Below are 22,645 nucleotides of genomic sequence, written 5' to 3' on the forward strand. Positions count from 1 at the left end.
GTACTTCCAGAACCGGCCACGTCCTCCTAAAAGCTAGAACATCCCTGAAGGGCAGCTCATCGCGCCGCAGCCCCTTCAGCCGACAAAGCCCTTCTTTTTCCTCCTTGGGGAATGGCGAGAAAAAGGAACAGAACTGACGCGCCGCGTCAGAGAGAACAGAACTCTCGTTCGCCGCAAGGAAAGACGCGATGCGTGTTGGGATGGGAACGTAGACGGGTCCCAGCGGGTGGGGCGGTCTCGGGGGCGGGTGGGCGGGGGCCTGAGGGTGGGCGGGGCCGCGGCGCGGGCGCACGTCACCGAGGGGGGCGTGGCCGGCCTCCTTCCCTCCCGCAGGTCCACGGGAGATCAGCTGGTCTGCGCTGCCATGACGTGGGCCGGGGCACGTCACCGCCGAATGGCAGCCTCCAGAAAGGCACCGCGAGTAAGGTGAGGGCACTCTGCCGCGGAGCCGGTGTCCGGGCAGCGCGCGCCACCCCCGGCCCCAAGCGCGCATGTTGCACTCGGGAGGGCAGGGACGAGCGGGTGAGGAGCGGCGGGCTGCCCACCGCAGTCGGGCGCCGGCCGGGGGTGACCGGAGCCCCGCGAGCGAGGCCACGGGGAGGGAGCCATGCAGCCGGGCAAGTTCCGGTTCGTTTCCGGCGGGGTCGCGGGCACCCCCGGGCAGCCCGAGCCGGGTCCCCGGACGAGTGTGTGTGCGGAGCTGCGGCGCTCGGCCTGAGGGGGCGGTGGCCATCGCCGACCCCTCCCCGGCCCGGCCAGAGGTCCCGCTGTGGCAGGAAGTTGACCCCTCCTGGCCCCTCCCGGGGTTCGGGGAGGCGGGCGAGACCCTGCCCTCGCCCCTCTACCCTGGGAATCTAATTCTCAAGTTACATGTATGACAGTATGACACCTGCAGTTCGTCTTCCTGATCTGTCACCGCCACTAGGATCGGCAGCCGCGGCCCTTCCCACCCAGATGGGTTTCAGAGGCTGTGTACAGGAATACTTGGGCATAATCTCCAGGAAAATCCCACCAGTAACCTGCCCTGGGTTCTCCCTGGATTCAGGGAGGTGAGAAGGATGATCCCCTGGATTCACATTAAACAGCTTTCAGCCTGTGCTTCAGCCGCAACCAGGGTATATTTACCAGAGCAGCTAGCAAAACGGGAGACTGAGAGATACGTTGAGAGGTCACAAAGGCCAGAAGCCAAACTCCCTGGCAATCCACACGGGGTCAGCTGTCCTCTGACCAGTTGCAACTTGAATGAAGAGGCTGGACAGCATGGCCAGACGCACTTGCTGAACACAGACCATGGCTTGTGCTTGTGTTTGTGAGTGGACGGATCCCAAGCTGACCTTGACTTGGACTTGGCCTTGCCACAGCGTGTTGGGGATGAGTAGAGGACCTGCCCGCTCGGTGGAAGGGTGTCTGATGTGGGGCTAACCTGCATGGGGAAGGAGCTGCCTATGTGTTAAGTGCTGGAAGTGGGGTCAGGCAAGTGGATAATGAGTTCTCTTTCTAGAAACTTCTTTGCCGAGAAGTAGCCTTTGAGGACCAAGTTGATCTTTGCTGGATTCATAGAATCACAACATTTTAAGGGTAGAAGGGTCTTTCAGCATCAGCTGAGAGAGCCTCCTTACCTCACACAAGAGGCAACTGAGAGGCTGAGAGAAGGGAGGCCATTTGCCCCAGCCACCTCCCCTAATGGCAGAATTTGAGTGCCATTCAGTGTAAACATGACTTAGTTTAGGTGATGGAAACTAAACTCAAATTGACTTATGTAAGGGGGTGAGCTGGCTTCTAGTGCAGCTGAGTCCACGAGACCACACTGGCATCAGACTTGGCTTCTCTCTTACACCTCTTGACTCTGATTTCTTCAGTGTTGGCTTCATTCTCAGGCAGACTTTCTCCTTTGGCAGGGTATGACAGTTCTAGTCTGACAGCCCCCGCAGAAATAGGGCCCTTTTACCTAATGGTTGGAGCAGAAATTCCAGATCTGATCCTCACTGGACTGACTTGATCCTTATGTCCATCCCTGAACCGATCATTGTGATTTGGAGGGATGGATTGAGCAGGTCTGGGTCCCAGTACTTGGTGGGTGAGTGGGTGAGACTCATTCCAACTCTGTGGACTGAAAGTGGAGAAGAGACGTTCTCAGAAGGAAAACCTAGGTGCTCTGATCAAAAGAAGGAGGGTTGGATTCTGGGTAGGCAAAATAACATTGCCCACTTCTTCATCCTAGAACTTGTTCCATTCTACCCTTGTCTCACCTCACAGGGCATGATTGAGCATTTTGGTCCTTGTGTTGCCCCATCCTGAATGATATACGTGTACGATTCTCATAATGGACTGGGGGAAGGGGGAGGGTAACAACACTGCTGGGATTTCTTTAAAAAGAGAGAGGGAGAAAAACGTGCCATAATCATCTTATAAAAAGATTGAATAGCAAGTTCTCTGCATGCTTCTTTCTTCTTACCCATCTCATGGCACATCATGACACTGAGAAGGTGTAGGCTGAAGAAGTCCTGGGCTGGAGAAGAGCACTGAACTGGAAGTTGGGAGGCCTGGACTCCAGTTCTACCTGTGTCATCCTATAGCCCTGAGGCCTTGAGCAAATTGTTTGATCTCTGTTTCTCAGTTTCTTTCTAGAGGAGCTGAGCTGGATCATCCCTGAGGTATATTCTAGCTCTAACTTATTTATTGATTGATTGATTGATTGATTGATTGATTGCTGTGTTGGGTCTTCGTTTCTGTGCGAGGGCTTTCTCCAGTTGCAGCAAGCGGGGGCCACTCTTCATCGCGGTGCGCGGGCCTCTCACTAACGCGGCCTCTCTTGTTGTGGAGCACAGGCTCCAGACACGCAGGCTCAGTAATTGTGGCTCACGGGCCCAGCTGCTCCGCGGCATGTGAGATCTTCCCAGACCAGGGCTCGAACCCGTGTCCCCTGCATTAGCAGGCAGATTCTCAACCACTGCGCCACCAGGGAAGCCCCTAGCTCTAACATTTAATGATAGCCCTGCTTTGACCGAGAGTCTGAGAATGTGTCTGTCCAAGTAAGTGAAGGGTAGATGGATCTTGGACTCTACAGAGACCAGGGTATGTATGACAGGAGCATGACCATTTAAATGTTTAGCTGCTTTGTGGCTCCTTTGATCCTTACAGGCAGGTAGAGGTGGTGATGCTGACAGAGAGAGCTTAAACTCAAGTTCTCTGTGAGCATCAGCTGTCAGACCTGATTTCTGGTCTTGGCTTTGCAGCTCCTGATGTGTATGGCCTGTGGCAAGTTATCTTTGTTTCTTCTCTTGTGAAGTGAATGAATAGGGCTACTTCTGAATAACCTCCCTCCAGCTCTCTTGTCCTGTGTGTGAACCAGTCACTGGCACCAGTTAAATTTGAATAGATAAAGAAATTGACTTCCTTGGCTCACCATCTTGTAAATGTGCATATGAAGTCAAGGGAGATCAGGTGAGAATGTGACTTGTATCGCTGTCCAAGAAAAGGAGGTTTCTTACTTTGTAAAATATAACAGCTTTATTGAGATATAATTCATGTACCACACAATTCACCTATTAAAAAGTACAATTCAGTGGTTTTGAGAATATTCCCAGAGTTTTACAACCATTACCACGGTCAATTTTAGAACATTTTTAATCCTCCCCAGAAGAAACCCTGTACACATTGCAGTCACTCCTCATTTCCCCAACTCCACCGCAGCCCTAGGCAACCATTAATCTACTTTCTGTCTCTATGGATTTGCCCATTCTGGACACTGAATATGGAATCAAACAGTATATGGTCTTCTTTGACTGGCTTTTTTCACTTAGCATAAAATGTTTTCCAGGTTTACTGTGATGTAGCATGTATCAGTAATTATTCCTTTTTATTGCCAAATAATATTCCATTGTGTGTTTAGACCACTTTTTTTTTTTTTTTTTTTAAACATCTTTATTGAAGTATAATTGCCTTACAATAGTGTGTTAGCTTCTGCTTTATAACAAAGTGAATCAGTTATACATATACAATATGTTCCCATTTCTCTTCCCTCTTGCATCTCCCTCCCTCCCACCCTCCCCATCCCACCCCTCTAGGTGGTCACAAAGCACCGAGCTGATCTCCCTGGGCTATGCGGCTGCTTCCCATTAGCTATCTATTTTACATTTGGTAGTGTATATATGTCCATGACACTCTCTTACCCTGTCACATCTCACCCCACCCCCTCCCCATATCCTCAAGTCCATTCTCTAGTAGGTCTGTGTCTTTATTCCCGTCTTGCCACTAGGTTCTTCATGGCCTTTTTTTTTTTTTTTCCTTAGATTCCGTATATATGTGTTAGCATACTGTATTTGTTTTTCTCTTTCTGACTTACTTCACTCTGTATGACAGACTCTAACTCCATCCACCTCATTACAAATACCTCCATTTCATTTCTTTTTATGGCTGAGTAATATTCCATTGTATATATGTACCACATCTTCTTTATCCATTCGTCTGTCGATGGACATTTAGGTTGCTTCCATGTCCTGGCTATTGTAAATAGAGCTGCAATGAACATTGTGGTACATGACACTTTTTGACCTATGGTTTTCTCAGGGTATATGCCCAGTAGTGGAATTGCTGGGTCGTATGGTAGTTCTATTTGTAGTTTTTTAAGGAACCTCCATACTGTTCTCCATAGTGGCTGTATCAATTTACATTCCCACCAACAGTGCAAGAGTGTTCCCTTTCCTCCACACCCTCTCCAGCATTTATTGTTTCTAGATTTTTTGATGATGGCCATTCTGACCGGTGTGAGATGATATCTCATTGTAGTTTTGATTTGCATTTCTCTAATGATTAATGATGTTGAGCATTCTTTCATGTGTCTGTAGGCCATCTGTATATCTTCTTTGGAGAAATGTCTATTTAGGTCTTCTGCCCATTTTTGGATTGGGTTGTTCGTTTTTTTGTTATTGAGCTGCATGAGCTGCTTGTAAATCTTGGAGATTAATCCTTTGTCAGTTGCTTCATTTGCAAATATTTTCTCCCATTCTAAGGGTTGTCTTTTGGTCTTGTTTATGGTTTCCTTTGCTGTGCAAAAGCTTTTAAGTTTCATTAGGTCATATTTGTTTATTTGTGTTCTTATTTCCATTTCTCTGGGAGCTGGGTCAAAAAGAATCTTGCTGTGATGTATGTCATAGAGTGTTCTGCCTATGTTTTCCTCTAAGAGTTTGATAGTGTCTGGCCTTACACTTAGGTCTTTAATCCATTTGGAGTTTATTTTTGTGCATGGTGTCAGGGAGTGTTCTAATTTCATACTTTTACATGTACCTGTCCAATTTTCCCAGCACCACTTATTGAAGAGGCTGTCTTTTCTCCACTGTATATGCTTGCCTCCTTTATCAAAGATAAGGTGACCATATGTGTGTGGGTTTATCTCTGGGCTTTCTATCCTGTTCCATTGATCTATATTTCTGTTTTTGTGCCAGTACCAAACTGTCTTGATTACTGAAGCTTTGTAGTATAGTCTGAAGTCAGGGAGCCTGATTCCCCCAGCTCCATTTTTCGTTCTCAAGATTGCTTTGGCTATTCGGGGTCTTTTGTGTTTCCATACAAATTGTGAAATTTTTTGTTCTAGTTCTGTGAAAAATGCCAGTGGTAGTTTGATAGGGATTGCATTGAATCTGTAGATTGCTTTGGGTAGTAGAGTCATTTTCACAATGTTGATTCTTCCAATCCAGGAACATGGTATATCTCTCCATCTATTTGTATCATCTTTAATTTCTTTCATCAGTGTCTTATAATTTTCTGCATACAGGTCTTTTGTCTCCTTAGGTAGGTTTATTCCTAGATATCTTATTCTTTTTGTTGCAATGGTAAACGGGAGTGTTTTCTTAATTTCCCTTTCAGATTTTTCGTCATTAGTGTATAGAAATGCAAGCGATTTCTGTGCATTAATTTTGTATCCTGCTACTTTACCAAATTCATTGATTAGCTCTAGGAGTTTTCTGGTAGCCTCTTTAGGATTCTCTATGTATAGTATCATGTCATCTGCAAATAGTGACAGCTTTACTTCTTCTTTTCCGATTTGGATTCCTTTTATTTCTTTGTCTTCTCTGATTGCTGTGGCTAACACTTCCAAAACTATGTTGAATAATAGTGGTGAGAGTGGGCAACCTTGTCTTGTTCCTGATCTTAGTGGAAATGGTTTCAGTTTTTCACCATTGAGGACAATGTTGGCTGTGGGTTTGTCATATATGGTCTTTATTATGTTGAGGAAAGTTCCCTCTATGCCTACTTTCTGCAGGGCTTTTATCATAAATGGGTGTTGAATTTTGTCGAAAGCTTTCTCTGCATCTATTGAGATGATCATATGGTAGACCACTTTTATTTATCCATCAATTGATGGACGTTTGGGTTGTTTCTACTTTTTGGCCATTATGAATAATGCTGCTATGAACATTTGTCTGTAAGCTTTTTTTTTTTTTTTTCATTTTTGGCATTTTAACATGGAGACAAAAGTGGTAACAATAGCAAAGCAAAAAATAATAATAAAAAAGACCAATATTTAACTTTCCCATCACCCAAGTCTCACACTGAAGTTCTATTCCCGTGTCCCCCATCAGCACCACTGAACTAAAAAATCTATTTTAAAGCACCCAAACCAGTCCAGACCCTCTCGAAACCAAGAGCCCCAGCCAGAGCTGTCGCCTCTCTTGGGTCCAAGCGAGAGGAGGGTTCCGGGAAAGGCACCTCATAACTCACGCAGCGCAACGCCGGGGACGGGTTCGGGCACAGGGCACTTGGCAGGGAGCCAGGGTGGCAGTCACAGCCTCTGTGCTGACACGCAGGGAAGGGGACTTCTTCCGTGATCCCAACTATTTGGTTACACAGCCAAGTAAACGTGACTAGAGAGTTGGGTTAGTGGAACAGGAACCCGGGCCTCAGAAACAGACCGGGCCGCTTCCAGCAGGATCCAGCGGGGGGAAGGGGGTCGGAATAAAGACAGAAGCACAAAGGCGATAAAGGCTGGTTGTGTGTAAGCTTTTATGTGGACTTAGTTTTCTTCGGTATGCACTTAGGAGTGGAATTGCTGGGTCATAGGCTAACTCTGTATTTAATCTTTTCAGGAATGCTAGACAGTTTTCCAAAGGTATTATACCATTTTACATGCCCATGAGCAATGTCTGGGTGTTCCAATTTTTCCACATCCTTGCCCATACTTGTTACTGTCTGTTTTTTTTTTTTGTTGTTTGTTTGTTTTTAATTATAATCTTCCTAGTGGATGTGAAGTGGTATCTCATTGTGGTTTTGATTTGCGTTTCCCTAATGAATGATGTTGTTGAAAATCTTTTCATGTGATTATTGGCCATTAGTATATCTTCTTAGGAGAAATATCTATTAAAACCTTTGACCATTTAAAAATTGTAATATTTGTCTTTTTTATTTTTGAGTTGTAATAGTTCTTTATATACTCTGGATACTAGAATCTTATCATATATATGAGTTGCAAATATTTTCTCTCATTATATGGGTTGTCTTTTCACTTTCTTTATGGTATCCTTTGAAGCACAAAAGTCTTTAATTTAGTGAAGTCCAGTCTGTTTATTTTTCTTTTGGGGCATGTGCTTTTGATGTCGTATCTAAGAAATCATTGCCTAATTCAAGGTCAGGCAGATTTATGCCTGTGTTTTCTTCTAAAAAAACATTTATGTCTGTGTGATCCATTTTGAATTAATTTTTGTATATAGTGTGAGGGTAGACGTTCAACTTGGTTCTTTTACATGTGAATATCCAGGTGTTCCATCATCATTTGTTGAAGAGACTATAGTTTTCTCTGTTGAATGGTACCCTTGTAAGAAATTGACAGTAAATGTGACGGTTTATTTCTGAATTCCATTTCATTGATCTATAAGTCTGTCCTTTTGCCAGTACCACACTGTCTTGATTACTGTAGTTTTATTAGTTTTGAAATCAGGAAGGGTGAATCCTTCAACTTTGTTCTTTTTCATGATTGTTTTGGTTATTCTGGATTCCTTGCATTTCCGTATGAATTTAGGATCTGCTTGTAAATTTCTACATAGAAGCTAGCCGGAATTTGATAGGAATTGCTTTGAATCTGTAGATTATTGCCATTTGAACAATATTGTCTTCCAACCCATGAACATGGAAAGTCTTTCCATTTATTTAGGTTTTCTTTAATTTCTTTCAAAATGCTTTGTAGTTTTCAGAGTATAGGTTTTTTACCTCTTTTGTTAAATTTATTCCTAGGTATTTATTGGTTTGATGCTGTCATAAATGAACTTTTCTTAATTTCATTTTTGCATTGTCCATTGCAAGTATGTAGAAATACAATTGATTTTTGTATATTGATTTAGTATACTGCATTCTTCTTCTTCTTCTTTTTTTTTTTGGCCATGTTACATGACATGTGGGATCTTAGTTCCCCAACCAGGGATCGAACCCGTGCCCCTGCAGTGGAAGCGTGGAGTCCTAACCACTGGACCACCAGGGAATGCCTGTATCCTGCATTCTTGATGAGCTTGTTTGCTAGTTCTGATTTTTTGTGTGGATTCTTTAGGATTTTCTATATTGAACATAATGCCATTTGCAGTAGAGATACTTTTACTTCTTTTTTGCTAATCTGGATGCCTTTTATTTTAGTTTCTTGCCTTATTGCCCTGGATAGGACCTCCAGCACAATCTTGACTAGAGGTAGCAAGAGTGGACATCTCTATTTTGTTCCCGATCTTAGGGAGAAAGCATTCAGCCTTTTGACATTAAGGTTGATGTTAGCCATGGCTGTTGTAGTATTCTTTTTTTTTTTTTTTTAATTAATTTATTTATTTATTTATGACTGTGTTGGGTCTTCATTTCTGTGCGAGGACTTTCTCTAGTTGCGGGAAGTGGGGGCCACTCTTCATCGCGGTGCGCGGGCATCTCACTATCGCGGCCTATCCTGTTGCGGATCACAGGCTCCAGATGCGCAGGCTCAGCAATTGTGGCTCACGGGCCTAGTCGCTCCGTAGCATGTGGGATCTTCCCAGACCAGGGCTCGAACCCGTGTCCCCTCCATTGGCAGGCAGATTCTCAACCACTGCGCCACCAGGGAAGCCCTGTTGTAGTATTCTTGATCAGACTGAGGAACTTCTCCTTTTCTAGTTTGTTGAGTACTTTCATCATGAAGGGGTGTTGGATTTTGTCAAATGCTTTTTCTGTGTCTATTGAGGTGATTATGTAGTTTTTGTTCTTTATTCTATTGACATTGTGTATTACATTAATTTTTATATGTTGAACCAATCTTGCATACCTGGGATAAATTCCACTTGGTGATGGTGTATGATCCTTTTATATCTTACTGGATTCAGTTTGCTAGTATTTTGTTGAGGATATTTGCATTTATATTTATAAGAAATATTTAGGTACCTTACTTTTTAATGAAAGAATATACGGTTCCCCCAGTAAAGGACACCTCATTCTGTCCAAGGAAATTAAAGTAGCAGCCATCTAAGAGCAGGCCTGGAGTGACTGGTGAAAATGTCTGGCTGTGTGGTGGACTAATAAGCACATACAAATGTGGTAAAATTATAACAAAACTATTTTTAAGTTCAGAGCTGAATAAAATCTAAAACCCTCTCTGTAGCCAACAACAGGCTCCTTGTTGCCTCTGATCTTGTCTCCTAACCGCTTACCTCCCTGTCCCCCAGCACACACATCAATACCACACTGGCCTCCTTGCTTTCCTTCAGGTATACCATGCCTTAGGGCCCTTGCACTTGCTGTTCCCCTTTTCTGGAGTGTTCTTCCCCTAGACATCCACATGGCTCCATCCCTCACTTTTTTTTAGGTCTCTGCTAAAATGTCATCTGTTAGTAAAGAGGCCTTGCCTGGCAACCCCATCTAAAATAACCTTTCCTCTTACCTCGCTGACACTGTCTTCCCCTTGCCCTGCTTGACTTTTTTTCATAGAACACATACTCACTGCCTGATAGACCGTTTTCTTGTGTCTGTTGCCTCTCCTCCTATATCCTCCCCTTCTAGGAGCCTCCCGCTTTCCCCTGCCCCACCATGTAAACCTCTTGAGGTCAGAGATGTTGTCTGTTTTGTTCACTGTTGTGTCTAGAATAAGGCCTGGATTATAGAAGATTTTCAGTAAATATTTATTGACTGAATGGGCTTGAAAGAAAGAGAAATCCTCAGGTGCCAGAAATGTAGGGGAGCTTAAAGCCTGCATGGCAGTTGTTAAGCTGAGCCTTGAGGGATTATACATGCTGTAGGCCTTCGTAGTTGGGGTCCACGGCACCAGACTATCCTTGTATGAGGACAGGACACTTGTATGTAAATCTCCTTGCTAAGAAGTTAAAGTGAAAATTAATCTCAGAAGCAAACAACAGTGACAACAGTGCTTGTACAATCCAGGATACGTCTCATTCTCATAGATAAAATAGTCTGTGAGTCTATAAGAAAAAGAATGACCCACGAAGAGGGAGCCAGCAGACCAAGCAAACTTGAGGATTACTATTCCAAGACCTTCTAATGGAGGGTCTGAAATGAATTTTAAAATAAGGGCCCCAAATAATTAAAGCTAAGAGAAGGAATAGAAACCATAGTGAAGGAATATGACACCATGAAGAAAGGACAGGCAAATTTGAAAAAGAACCAAATAGAACTGTACATGTGAAAAATATAGTCATTGCAAATAAAATATTTTTAGACTAGTTAAACAGGAGATTAGACATAGCTGAAGAGAATTCATGAATTAGAGATTGGGACTGAGAAGGTTTACCTGCCATGGTGTTGTTGTATCTGCAAGTTTTATCTGAAACTTATTTATTTCATCACTGATACTGGGGTGAGAGTTTTTCTGACTCACGAAGGAAAACGGCTAAGTCAAGTTGATGTTCCTCTCTGACTAAGCCTTGCCACGTTTACGAAGGTCAAAGTCTGCAATATCCTGTTCTTTCTCTTCCTTAGGGCAAACTACCAGGATTTTCAGCTGAAAAATCTAAGAATAATTGAACCTAACGAGGCAACACACTCAGGACACCCAGGTGTAGAAACAGGTAATAATTTTGTCTGTTACTGAGATGGAACATCTCAAAAGGATTTTGGGTTCCCTCACCCCAACACCAAGTTGGGAGAGAAGAGAGGGTAAGGGATTAATAATTGATCATGAGTGGGGATGAAGGGGTATATATCTGGAAATTAAAAACCATTTTGTCTTTTGGTTTCCTGGGTTGTTATTGTTTTTATGTGTGTGTGTGTGTATAGCTATTTTTCAGTAGAAAGTTAGAGTTATGGTTTTTGCATTTCCTGTTCTTGGGATGGTGGTGATGGTGGTGGTAGTGGTAGAGACAGGTTGTTATTGAAAAAGTCCTATTCTGATTTTTCTAATTTCTAATATAATCCTTTATTGACCACCTTAGAGATTAGCTTTCAGTTTTCGTTATAAGACTATGAAATAAGAAAAGTTTATGGTGTATTATTGTGCTTTATAAATTGAATGGGCATTCAGGAAAATCTTTTTGGGAAAAATTTCTGGAACCATATCCTCTTCCCAGGACTGGTTAGTTATATTATTGGGTTGCCAGAAACCTGAATTCTGAAAAGTGGTGTATTTCTATATTTCTGTCCCATGTAAACTGGTGCTTTTCTGTGGGCTACCCAGGAGGACTATAGTGTTTCCTTCTAGTTGACTGAAAAAAATCAATCCTGTGAAGCACGTTAGAAACCATAACAGATCTCTCTTTGGAAGGTCAATGCTGCAACTACATGCAATTTTAGGTCCTTTTTCTTTAAAAATTTGGATGTATCCAACACATTTTGGGCCGTGTGAGGAGGGAGGACAGGAAGGAATGGGAAAAAGAGGAAGTAGGAAAGGGAAAAGTGATAGAGTAATTGAATTTAGAGTTTGAAGAGAACTTATCTTTCTTTTTATTACATATGAAGAAATAGAGGTTCAGGGAGCTTCAGTTGTCTGAGGTTGTAAATCCCAGCTGGAAACTGGAACCCACTTGTTTCGATTCCTTTGGTCTTAAAATGCTTTAAGAGAGCCTCTGTTATGTTCCCTAGATAATATGATCTAATAGAGCATGGGCTTGGTAATTGGATAGAGCTTGGGTCCTGGTCCTGATGACCCAGTTGATTTGGGCAAGGATTTGGCTCCTGTTTATTTATCTGTAAAATGGGAATAGTGAAATCTCCCTGGGGGGGATTATTGTGAGAATTAACCACTAATGTATGTAAAGCCCTTGGCCCTTGCTCAGCAGTGGGACAGAGAAACAAACCACCATCTCTAAAGCTATGGATGCTGGAAAAGCAGCTTGGCATCTGTGCAAATGTTAAGGTGCTGAAATTGGAGTAAGCCAGTCCCTTCTATTCTTATAACAAGGCATGTAGGAATCCCAGCTGGTGCTTCAGATTCAGATTCAAATAATATTTCTTGAGCTTCTACAATGTGTCAGATGCTGTGCATGGAGCTTTCACACATGCTGTCATGTTAAATTCTTCTAGCCACCCAGTGAGGTAAATAGGGTGTGCTCTTCATGTACTTCCAAGCAGTGAAAAGTCTTTTGTTTGTGATAAAGGCTGAAGGTTTAGGAGCTTATGTCTAAAAGCAGACCCACATATGCAAGAGACTTTCAAATGAGTCATTCTTTTTAAAGCATGATTTAAAAATACCTGGCAATGTATGGGCTAATTTTACATCATGGCCTAGGTTTGTTGTTCTTGGCTCCCCACTTCCCTGCACACCCTGATTAGCTCTTGGCTGCTTCTAACATTTCTGAAAAGTAATGGGATGTGGAATGAGCAGATGCTATTATACAGCATCTTCTAGGATCCTAGCTTTCTTTCACTGAAGATTCATTACTGTTATGCTGAGTCTGAAAAGATCATAAACACAAAGTTGTGATATTCATTCAGCCATCTTTGAGTGAGTGTATGCATATGTTAGGTGCTTGGCTAGATACATGGATTCAGAGATGAAGTTGACATGGTCCCTGCCTTAAGGAGAAGCAATATATACATCTAATGCACCATTTATCACATTGCTTTCATAGTTAGTTAATTGTGTATCTACCTCTAGTAATTGCAAACACAACATTTACTAGACGCCAGACACTGTTTCTAAGTACTTTGTATATAGTAGCCCATTTAATCCTCATAAAAATTACCCTATGAGGATCACCAGCCATAATTTTCACCTCTGCCATCTTGACTCATTTCAACTGCTGCCACCTCAGTGGCTGGGTTTTATAATTATACCTGCTTTGTCTCCTCCTCAGTTCTAGATGCTCACCCATTCAGTCACTTTTAAGGCCTGTTGGCCTGTGGCCACCTCTCCCTCAGACACCTTTGCCCATTGTATCCTCCTCCTTGATAGGTGCCTCCACTGCCACAGCCCATTCGTTGCCTCAGCCACTGCCCCTTATCACATCCTATCTGTTAGTTGTGGTATTGGGAGTTCTTTCATTGGGTCTGATATAGGTGACAGGTGGCTGCATCAGACTCAGGACACCGACCAAATATGAAGGGCATGAAGGATGAGGAAGGAAGGCGCAGGGGAGATGTTAATAGTGGTGAGGGGGGCAGGTGGCATTGTGGAGGGAAGTGTGAAGATGCCACTGTAGTGGAGTGAAACTGAGGATGCTGGTGATTCTGGGGAGGCCAGTCAAGAGGAGGAATGTAATGATGAGGCAAGAGATGGTGATGAAGGTCAGAATGTGGTGTTGAGGAGGCCGGTTGTGGTGACCAGGAAGCAGAGGATGTCTTTGACCGGCTCCATTTTGCCTTTGATGGTTTTCAGTTTGTAATTGAGGATTTTGTGCTTGCCATTGGTTCTGTTGACTTTATTGATGAAGTCAGTAACATAATATTGATCCATACTACAGTAAGTGCTACAAACACCCAGTCGGTGCCATCAAAATCTGTAAGTCAGGATGTGCCCAAATAGAAGCCAAATTCTATAAGGAAATTAATGATCTTGAAAGAAAATATACTGGCTGCTGTCATATAGTTGCTTTTTAAAATTCCAGATGCTCAGGCTGTACTCCAGACTAATTAAATAAGTTCCCCAGGTAGTTCTCATGTGCAGCCAAGGTTGGAATACTGCTCCAAAGGCTGTCTACGTTTTTGCTTGACTTTTAAAAATGTTAAATTGCTCAGAAATATGGTTCGGAAACACAGATTTATTCTGAAGCTCCTGAAAGATGTCATAATAAAGTTTTCAGATGCTGGCAAGCTTATGAGGTCATAATAGGCTTCATTTTGAACCCAGTGGAGGTATTGACATATAAATTTAGGTCAGATTAGATACTCCTGATCCCTCTTTTTCAGGTACGTGAGAAATTATAGGCTCAGTAGGTCAGACAAAAGGAAAGGATGTCCCTCTGAAAAGTATTCAGAAGCATCTGTAATGCAGGGATCATGGACATGTTTGAATCATGAATAGGACCATTCCATTGTCTCTCTCTTTGAGTACTTCTGTCTTTTGGAGACTTCTGAGTGGGAGCCCTGAGGCCAGCAGCTGAAGCTGCCCTTGCAGATTATGAATAAAACGGGGCACTTTTTCAGTGAGTCCCAAGAGTAGTAGTATGGTACCTCGTAGGGGAATCTATTGGAGATAACCATAAAGACTGAGGCTTTTATAGCCTAAGGTGCTGGTGATGATGGAGAAGCAGCAGATAAAAATGCTAAAGAAAAAAACAAAAAAAGGATCTATACCTAGCAGAGTACAAGCCACAGTGAGCCAGGGTGTAAATTCTTGAAGATAACCTGTAGTACAATAGCCTCAACGTAAATTACTTACAGCATTGTGCATTAGGATGTTTTTGGTTAAGTCAGGTATTTTTTATTTGTTTAAAAAATGGGTTGGCAAAATCCAAAAGTCTGACAACACCAAATGGTGGCTAGGATGTGGACCAGCAGGAACTTGCATTCATTAATGGTGGGAATGCAAAATGGTACAGCCACTTTAGAAGACATTTTGGTAGTTTCTTACAAAACCAAATATACTCTTACCATATGATCCAGCAATCATGTGCCTTGGTATTTATCCAAAGGAATGGAAAACTTATGTCTACAGAAAAACCTGCAACATGGATGTTTTATTTTTATTCATAATCACCAAAACTTGGGAGCAATCAAGGTGTCCTTCAGTTTGTGAATGAATAAACAAACTGTGGTACATCCAGACAATGGAATATTATTCAGCAATGAAAAGAGATGAACTATTAATCCATGAAGAGACATGGAGGAATCTTAAATGCATATTGCTAAGTGAAAGAAGCCTATCTGAAAAGGCTATATACTGTATGACTACAACAATATGACTTTCTGGAAAAGGCAAAACTATGGAGACAGTAAAAAGATTAGTCATACCAATGGATTGGGGGGAGGGGAAAGAAGGATGAATAGACTGAGCAGAGAGGATTTTTAGGGCAATGAAAACTATTAAACTTAAATCATAATGATGGATATGTGTCATTATACATTTGTCAAAACCCATAGAGTATACAATACCAACAGTGAACCCTAATGTAAACTGTGGACTTTGGGGGATCATGATGTGTCAATGTAGATCATCAGTTATAACAAATGTACCACTCTGGTACTTAACTAGTCAGTGAGTGGCGTGGAGCAGTCTGGTTTTGGTACAAACTCTCGTGTTGTTGCAGACAGCAGAATGGCTCCAAAGGTAACTTCGGAGCTGCTTCGGCAGCTGAGACAAGCCATGAGGAACCTGGAGTATGTGACAGAACCAATCCAGGCCTACATCATCCCGTCGGGAGATGCCCACCAGGTACTGAGTGGAGATGGGCTGGTGATAGAACTCATCAGCCCCTCGTTTCTTTTTATTCCTTTCCCTCAGCCCCAATGTGTTTGTAGGATTCAAGTTGTCAACCCACATCTAAGCGTGTTCTCCAGGGCTAGGTACAGGGACCTGTGTCTAGTAGAGTCTCACTGAATGCTTATTGATTTGGCCCTGGCTTCCTTATTTCCACTGTATATAGCTAGCTTTCAATAAATTGTGGAAGAATTAGGAGATAAATGAAGGGGCAGAAGTCTGGACCTTTCTGTTGCTGATGCACTTTACCCCATCTCCTTTGCCACACCATGTCCCCAGCAGAATTGTCTGTCCTGCCTCCCTTCTCCCCATCCAGACTGTCCTGTCCCACTGGCACAGCCAGAAGGGCAGCCAGAAATTCATCTTGGTTCTCCACTCTAGCAGGTTTTAGGGATGATTCTGCATATTACCCCCATCATCCCCCCAGCCACCACCTTTGGTGGAAGCATTTCAATAAGTGCCCTCTATATCTGAGAACACGAGTGATTTAATTATGGGAGAGTCAGGTTTAGAGAGGTGGAGACTGCATGTGATGGGGCTGAAAAGCAGAGGACGAAAGGATTCTAGGATTTACTTTTTTAGGTCATTGAGTCAGCAGGTGTTTGGATGCCTACACCATGGTCGTGGTACTGCAGGGTTACAGAGACGAATTTAAGTTTGAATTCCTGCCCTCCCCATGTTTACGGTTTAGTAGAGACCTGAGACGGCATACAAAGTGCTATTCTTCCATAGAGTTATCGACACATATACTTCTTATAGCCTTTGTTTATGGGCACTGCCTTAGGTATGGTACATGACACAAAGATGAGAATGGTCCTGGTCTCAAGAAGTAGACAGTTTAGTAATGGAGTTAAGATATGCATACACATGTCTATATTGCAAGGTGGAATGTGGACGTGCCATCAAGAAAATCTGGGCAGAGGGCTGTGGATGTTTGAGGGTGAGAGGGGAGGGTGATGGAAGGCTTCATGGGCAGGGGAGGCATGTGAACTGGACCTTGAAGGACGCATAGAGTTGGGTAAATAGAGAAGGGGGAAGGGATTCTAGATAGAAGGATTAGTAGGAGCAAAGACAGAGAAGCAGGGAAGCTTAGAGTGCTTTTCAGAAACAAGGTGGTAAGTTCCTCTGGCAAAAGCCTAAGGAAGTAAAAAGCAATAGTCAGAAACACTGGTGTTCTAGAATTCTTTAGTTGCAGGCAATAGAAACCACCTTGAAGTACTTTGAGCAATAAAAATGCTGCTTTATAAGGATTTAGGGGCAGGGCCACTGCACTGGCACAACTCCAGGTTGTGAATGGTACTCTCTGGAGTTGTGCCTCAGGTAGTCTGTCCCGTGGAACCTGAGGGCAGGGTGCAGCTGGCCCTCTAGGAGGACTGGAATGGGAGGGGTTTCAGCTCTTGCTGCAGATAAGTTTCTTTCTGTCTCAGGCAACAAGGTAGATAGTGAATAGATGGCCATCTCACAGTTTCTGCATATATATCTCTTTATCTGTTACTTTCAAGATACCAGATTGAGCCAGAACCTTAATTCCAAATCCGGAGGCCTGGGTGAGAACTTGATTGGTGTAGTAGCTTGGTGTTTGTCCTTGGTCACTGTGAGTGTGTAAGTACGTGTGTGTGTGTGTGTGTGTGTGTGTGTGTGTGTGTGTGTGTGTACGCGCGTGCATGTGCATGCGTGCTCACATGTGAGATCACGTGTGGCACTGACATGACTGATGAGGGTCTGCCATGATGGAGGGGGTGGCAGATAAGGGTATTACTGTAAGCTGAAGCAAAGTTCCCGAAAGAGGTCCACTCTAGCTGACCTCCTTTCTGCCCCTCCTCCAACAGTGGCAAACCATATGGTCGTGACAATATCAGGCCAGTGTTAACCTGGGGACAGCATCAAGATTGGACCCCTGCTTGGAGGCACAGGAGATTTCCTGGCCTCAGGAGCAAATGAAGGGCTGAAATGAATAACCAAAGGGACTGGATGATTTGAGGCAACAGCATGACATTCAGGATATTTTGATGTTTAGAACAGAGTTTCCCAAACCGTATTCTACAGCATTCCTGTTGTGTTTTGTAAGGTGTTCTGCAAAAAATGTAGTCAGGGGTCAAGAAAATAGTGAAATGAGCTGAACAGTTTCTTTTTTTTTTATTGTGGTAAAAAAACTTAACATTTAACCATTTTTCACACCACTGTACAATGCATCAGTGTTAACTGTGTGCACATAATTGTACAGCGGATCTCTAGAACTTTTTCGTCTTGCAAACCTGAAACTACAGCCACTGAACCCCTCTCCCTGTCCCCGCCAACTGCCATCCTACTTTCTAAGAATTTGACCACCTTAGGTGCCTCATCTAAGTGGAATCATGCAGTATTGTCTTTTGGTAACTGAAAAAAACTTATTTCACTTAGTGTAATGTCCTCAAGGTTCATCCATGTTGTAGCTTATGACGGGATTTCTTTCTTTTTTAAGGCTAAATAATAATCCATTGTATGCATATACTACATTTTCTTTATTCATTTGTTTATGAACATTCAGGTTGCTTCCACCTCTTGGCTCTTGTGAATAATGCTGCACTGAACATGGATCTGTAAATGTTTCTTTGAGATCTTGTTCAATTCTTTTGGATATATACCTGAAGTGGGATTGCTGGATCCTATAGTAATTCTATTTTTAATTTTTTCAGGAACCTCCACACTGTTTCCCATGGTGGCCATGCCATTTTACATTTACCCCAATAGTGCACAAGAATTCCAATTTCTTTACATCCTTGCCAACACTTATTACTTCTTTTTTTTGATAGTGGTGTCCTAATGGATATGAGGTAATATCTTGTGGTTTTGACTTGTATTTCCCTGATGATTAGTGATGTTGAGCATCTTTTCATATGCTTGTTGGCCATTTGTGTATCTTCTTTGGAGAAGTGTCTATTCAAGTCCTTTGCCCATTTGAACAGTTTTCTGAACTGTAGGATTTCTCAAGGCCTTTAATATATGAGTGTGCACTGTACAACTCTAAGGAACAGATGAAGTATTCAGCACTTTTCAGATTTAAATGTCCATGGAATTCCCACAGTCATCTCAGGAGTGGGGTAGGGGACTCTGTTCCATGGAATTCCTTAGTCTGTTGATCTTCAGTAGCACTTTTTGTACTACAGTGGGTTTGAACTTGCTCCTTGAAGACGTGAGAGGAAGGGGAGGTGTAAAGAGGAGAGGCCCCTGAGGATGAGGGTTTGGCAAGTAGACGCAGTTGAAGGGGTGAAGGGGGAGGTGGGAGAACAATGTGTAAGTGTAGGAGAAGCAGCAGATCAGGCCGGAAAGGGGCTGTTGGCACGTGAGAAAGCCGAGGTGGCCGTGTACTGTAATGTTAAATTTAGTAGGGGGGGGAGGTAAGGAGAGACTGGTGGGGTTTAGGGTGGGGCTTTGGTAACAGAATTCTTCCATTCACCTCTGTTCTGTAGATGAACAAGATTCACCAACTTCATAGGAACCAAAGTTTCATCTTGACTAAGGGCTGGGTGAGTAGGTAGGGTAGCCGACATAGCTTGGGCCTGAGGAGGTGTAAGTAGCAGAGGAACTGGGCATCCCACCATTTAAGAAGGGCAGACCTTGGCCTTGTCCTCAAGGAACTCCTTGTTTCTTCTCCTGCCTGGGTACCTCTGATGGGCTCTTCCTTGCCTCCTGTCAGGCCCAGGCTTCAGCCTTTGGACTTGGGCTTCCTGTCACATGGATTCTCTGCTGGATTCACCAGTGGTGTTTTTCATTCTCTGCCTTTCAACTGATTGGATGCAGCCCATGTGTATCGGTGAGGGCGATCTTTATTGGGTCTACCAATTCAAATGTTAATCTTTTCCAGAAACAACCTCACAGACACACTGAGAAATAATGTTTTACCAGCTGGCTATCTGGGAATCCCTTAGCAAGTCAAGCTGACACATAACATTAACCCTCACAGCACTAGCACACTGCTGTCTGAAATTGGGTCTCTCCTTTGAAAGGGTCTCACAGGCTGTTGTGGAGCAGCAGCCAAACTCCTGCTAGTTCTGCTTTACTTGTGAACCTTCACCTCCAGGGGAGGCCTCATTGTGTGGAAAGATTGGACCTGTGAGTATTACTTGCGTTAACCTTTGAAGGCTTCCAGTTAAGGGTGTGCTGGAAGCTTTGTAGTGTTGGTATTTCAGTTTCAGTTTCCTTTTGCCTGGAGTTAGGATAAAACCTGTATGTTTACTGGTAGGGGATGTTCTTGTAGCCAAGCCAAATTTATCTTGACGTTCTTGGTCCTGAGTGCTGTTCCTGAGCCAACTTTTTTTGGTATCATAATGCTGGTTTTTGGTCTGATACTCTGATTGATTTTTTAAAATTCTGTCTTTGACATTAGGTGTGACCTAATAGACCCAAAGCAATTTCTTATTCAGCTTTGGGAATGGCAGCGACACTGGCCAAACCCCAGTGATGTTCCAGGCTTTCCCTCAGTGTTTCATCTCCTGCTAATGGATCTGGAATATCAAAATTGGATGGGTCCTCCCTAAATGAGGAAGTTTAAGCTCTAATCCTGGAAAAATGTGTTTTCCAGCAACATCCTGAAAACACAAAAAGTTAAGCTTGCTTGATGTGAGCTGTCACTTTTATTGCAGAAGTCACTATTTGTTTAGGCTTCACAAACTTATATTCTTGTACTCTTGCTGTCCTCTTCTCTCTCACCTCCCTCCCCACTACCCCCCCCCCCCATTTTTCTTTTATAATCTTTGGTTATCATTTCTATTGCTGTAGCTTAGCCATCTGCCTTGCAAGGCGGGAGAAGTTGTGTTTTGCTTGTCTGGTGCATATTTCCTGACTACCATATCAGGGCTAAGTATTGGGACAAATGTAAAAGGCAAGCAGTTAGCATATAGGTAAGCGTATGGGCTCTAGAAACTGTCTGGGTTCAGGTGGCAGATTTGCCACTTAACTAGCTGCTTGACCTCAAGTAAGTTACCTCAAACTCCTAAGTGTCAGGTAATCTCTCTGCGTCTCAGTTTCCCCACCAGCAAAAATGGGACAGTGACATATCTATTTCTTAGGGCTGTTGTTAGGATCAAATGAGTTAATAGATATAAATGCTTAAAGCATGTCTGTCACCTAATAAGTCTCATTATATTAGCTGCTATTTCTGTTGTTGTTATTATTACTATTATAGAAATGAATGAGGGAAAATATTCCCTTAAAGAGGTTAAAGAGTAGATAGCCCCAGTCACAAATCTAACACAAAATGCGACTAGTAAATGTCATAGGAAAGAACTCAAACAGCACTGTCCAGTAGAAGTATATGAGGCACATATGTAGTTTTAACTATTCTAATAGCCATAGTAAAAAAAAGGTAAAAAGAAGCAGTGAAATTATTTTTAATAATACATTTTATTTACCCCAGTATGTCCCAAATATTATCATTTCATCACATCATCAGTATAAAAAATCATTGGTGAGATAGTTTACATTTCTTTTTTTATACTGAGTCTTCAGTTCCGGTATGTATATCATTACAAAACATCTCAACTTGAATGTGGAATGTTTGTGGGAAATATTTGATCTGTATTTAGATTTCATAAAATTTACAGTTGAAAAAGTGGCCTTACATACCAAAGTTTTTCTAAACATACTTAAAAAGTTTTGTAATAACTGAGCCTTGAGCATCAGTTTTAAAATTTATATTTAAATTAGTTGAAATAAAATCAGACATTTAGTTTCTCAGTCACATTAGCCACATTTCAAGTGCTTGGTAGCTACATGTGTCTGGTGGCTACTCTAATGCTAAGCACAGATTTAAAGTGTGGACTGAACTCACAGGTGAGGGAATATTTTAAGCTGACAGGGTCAAGGAAGGCTTCATGATGGAAATGCATTTAAATTGGAATGTGAACAGGTAGAATTTGGGTGCTTATAGGTAGAGAGGTACAAGAAATACCATGGGCAAATCCATGGAAGTAGGAGAACATGAATAACGATAACCCTAAAGAAGAAAGAATAATAGGGTCTGGTCAAGGCCACTCAGGAGCCACCAGAGTCAGGAGTTTAGGTTTCTGTTAGACGGTAAGGACCCACTGTAGGTCTTTGAATAAGAGAGTGACACGATCAATCAACGGGAGCAGTGTTCAGTGTGGATTGGAGAAGGGAGACACTGGGAACTGAGAAGCCTGTTCCGAGGCCACTGCAGGATCCCAGAGTCGGGCTACAGAGGGCCTGGACGTGGGTGCTGGTCTTAGAAGCAGAGAAGAAGGGAAGGATTTGGAGGAGAAGCGGTAGATAGATGGAGCAAGGACCTTGCAGACAGATGACCGAGGGAACTGGGAAGTTTGGAAGCTGAGAGGGTTTGTGGTGCCGTCCACAGAAAGAAATGAGGAGCCCCACGTTCCTTGTTTCAGGCCCCATGGAGAGGAGGGCCCTCGTTGGGATGACTGTTAGGTGGGACTCTGGGTCCTTGCCAGGGCTGTGAGGACAGGGAGGAAGTGCTGGCTCTGTGTGACCTGCCTCAGGAGCCTCCTCAGTAACAGAGAGGCTGCTGTTCTCTGGGGCTCTTGCTCCTGTTTCGTTTTAAGCTAGATTCAGCGTTGCTGGAATTTCTCCTACGGGTTGGGGAGGGAGGGTGTTTGAGAAATGAAGAGGAGTCTTGAATTCTGTCCTTTGTGTACTTTGCAAAGCACAGATACACACACCCACACACTGTTGCGTGTTGGAGACAGTACGCACCCCGAATACGTAATTGTGCAAGGACTTGGCAGTCCAGGGCTCTGCTCCTCTCTGTCCTTTGCGACTCTAAGGGTTTTTTCTTTTAAACTCAGAACAGTGGTTGTAGTATTAATGAGTTTGGGCCCGGGGGGA

At 43.1% G+C, this 22,645-nt stretch overlaps 1 protein-coding gene across 4 annotated transcripts in view; it reads left to right on the forward strand.

The window, feature by feature from the left end:
* The first annotated feature begins 290 nt into the window (after positions 1–290).
* Positions 291–22,645, forward strand: part of XPNPEP1 (X-prolyl aminopeptidase 1) — a 55,894-nt gene continuing 33,539 nt past the window's right edge. For 3 of the 4 annotated variants that reach the window (XM_059901059.1, XM_059901060.1, XM_059901061.1), the window contains exons 1-3: positions 291–426; positions 10,930–11,018; positions 15,633–15,757. In XM_059901059.1, the coding sequence (XP_059757042.1) occupies positions 365–426; positions 10,930–11,018; positions 15,633–15,757 (276 nt within the window). In that variant the 5' untranslated portion in view covers positions 291–364. Of the gene's footprint in view, positions 427–10,927; positions 11,019–15,632; positions 15,758–22,645 lie in introns of those variants that run through there. The other variant, XM_059901062.1, reaches the window with a different exon arrangement.

This window comes from Balaenoptera ricei, chromosome 16 (genome assembly GCF_028023285.1).
Source record: "Balaenoptera ricei isolate mBalRic1 chromosome 16, mBalRic1.hap2, whole genome shotgun sequence".
Taxonomy (NCBI): Eukaryota; Metazoa; Chordata; class Mammalia; order Artiodactyla; family Balaenopteridae; genus Balaenoptera; species Balaenoptera ricei.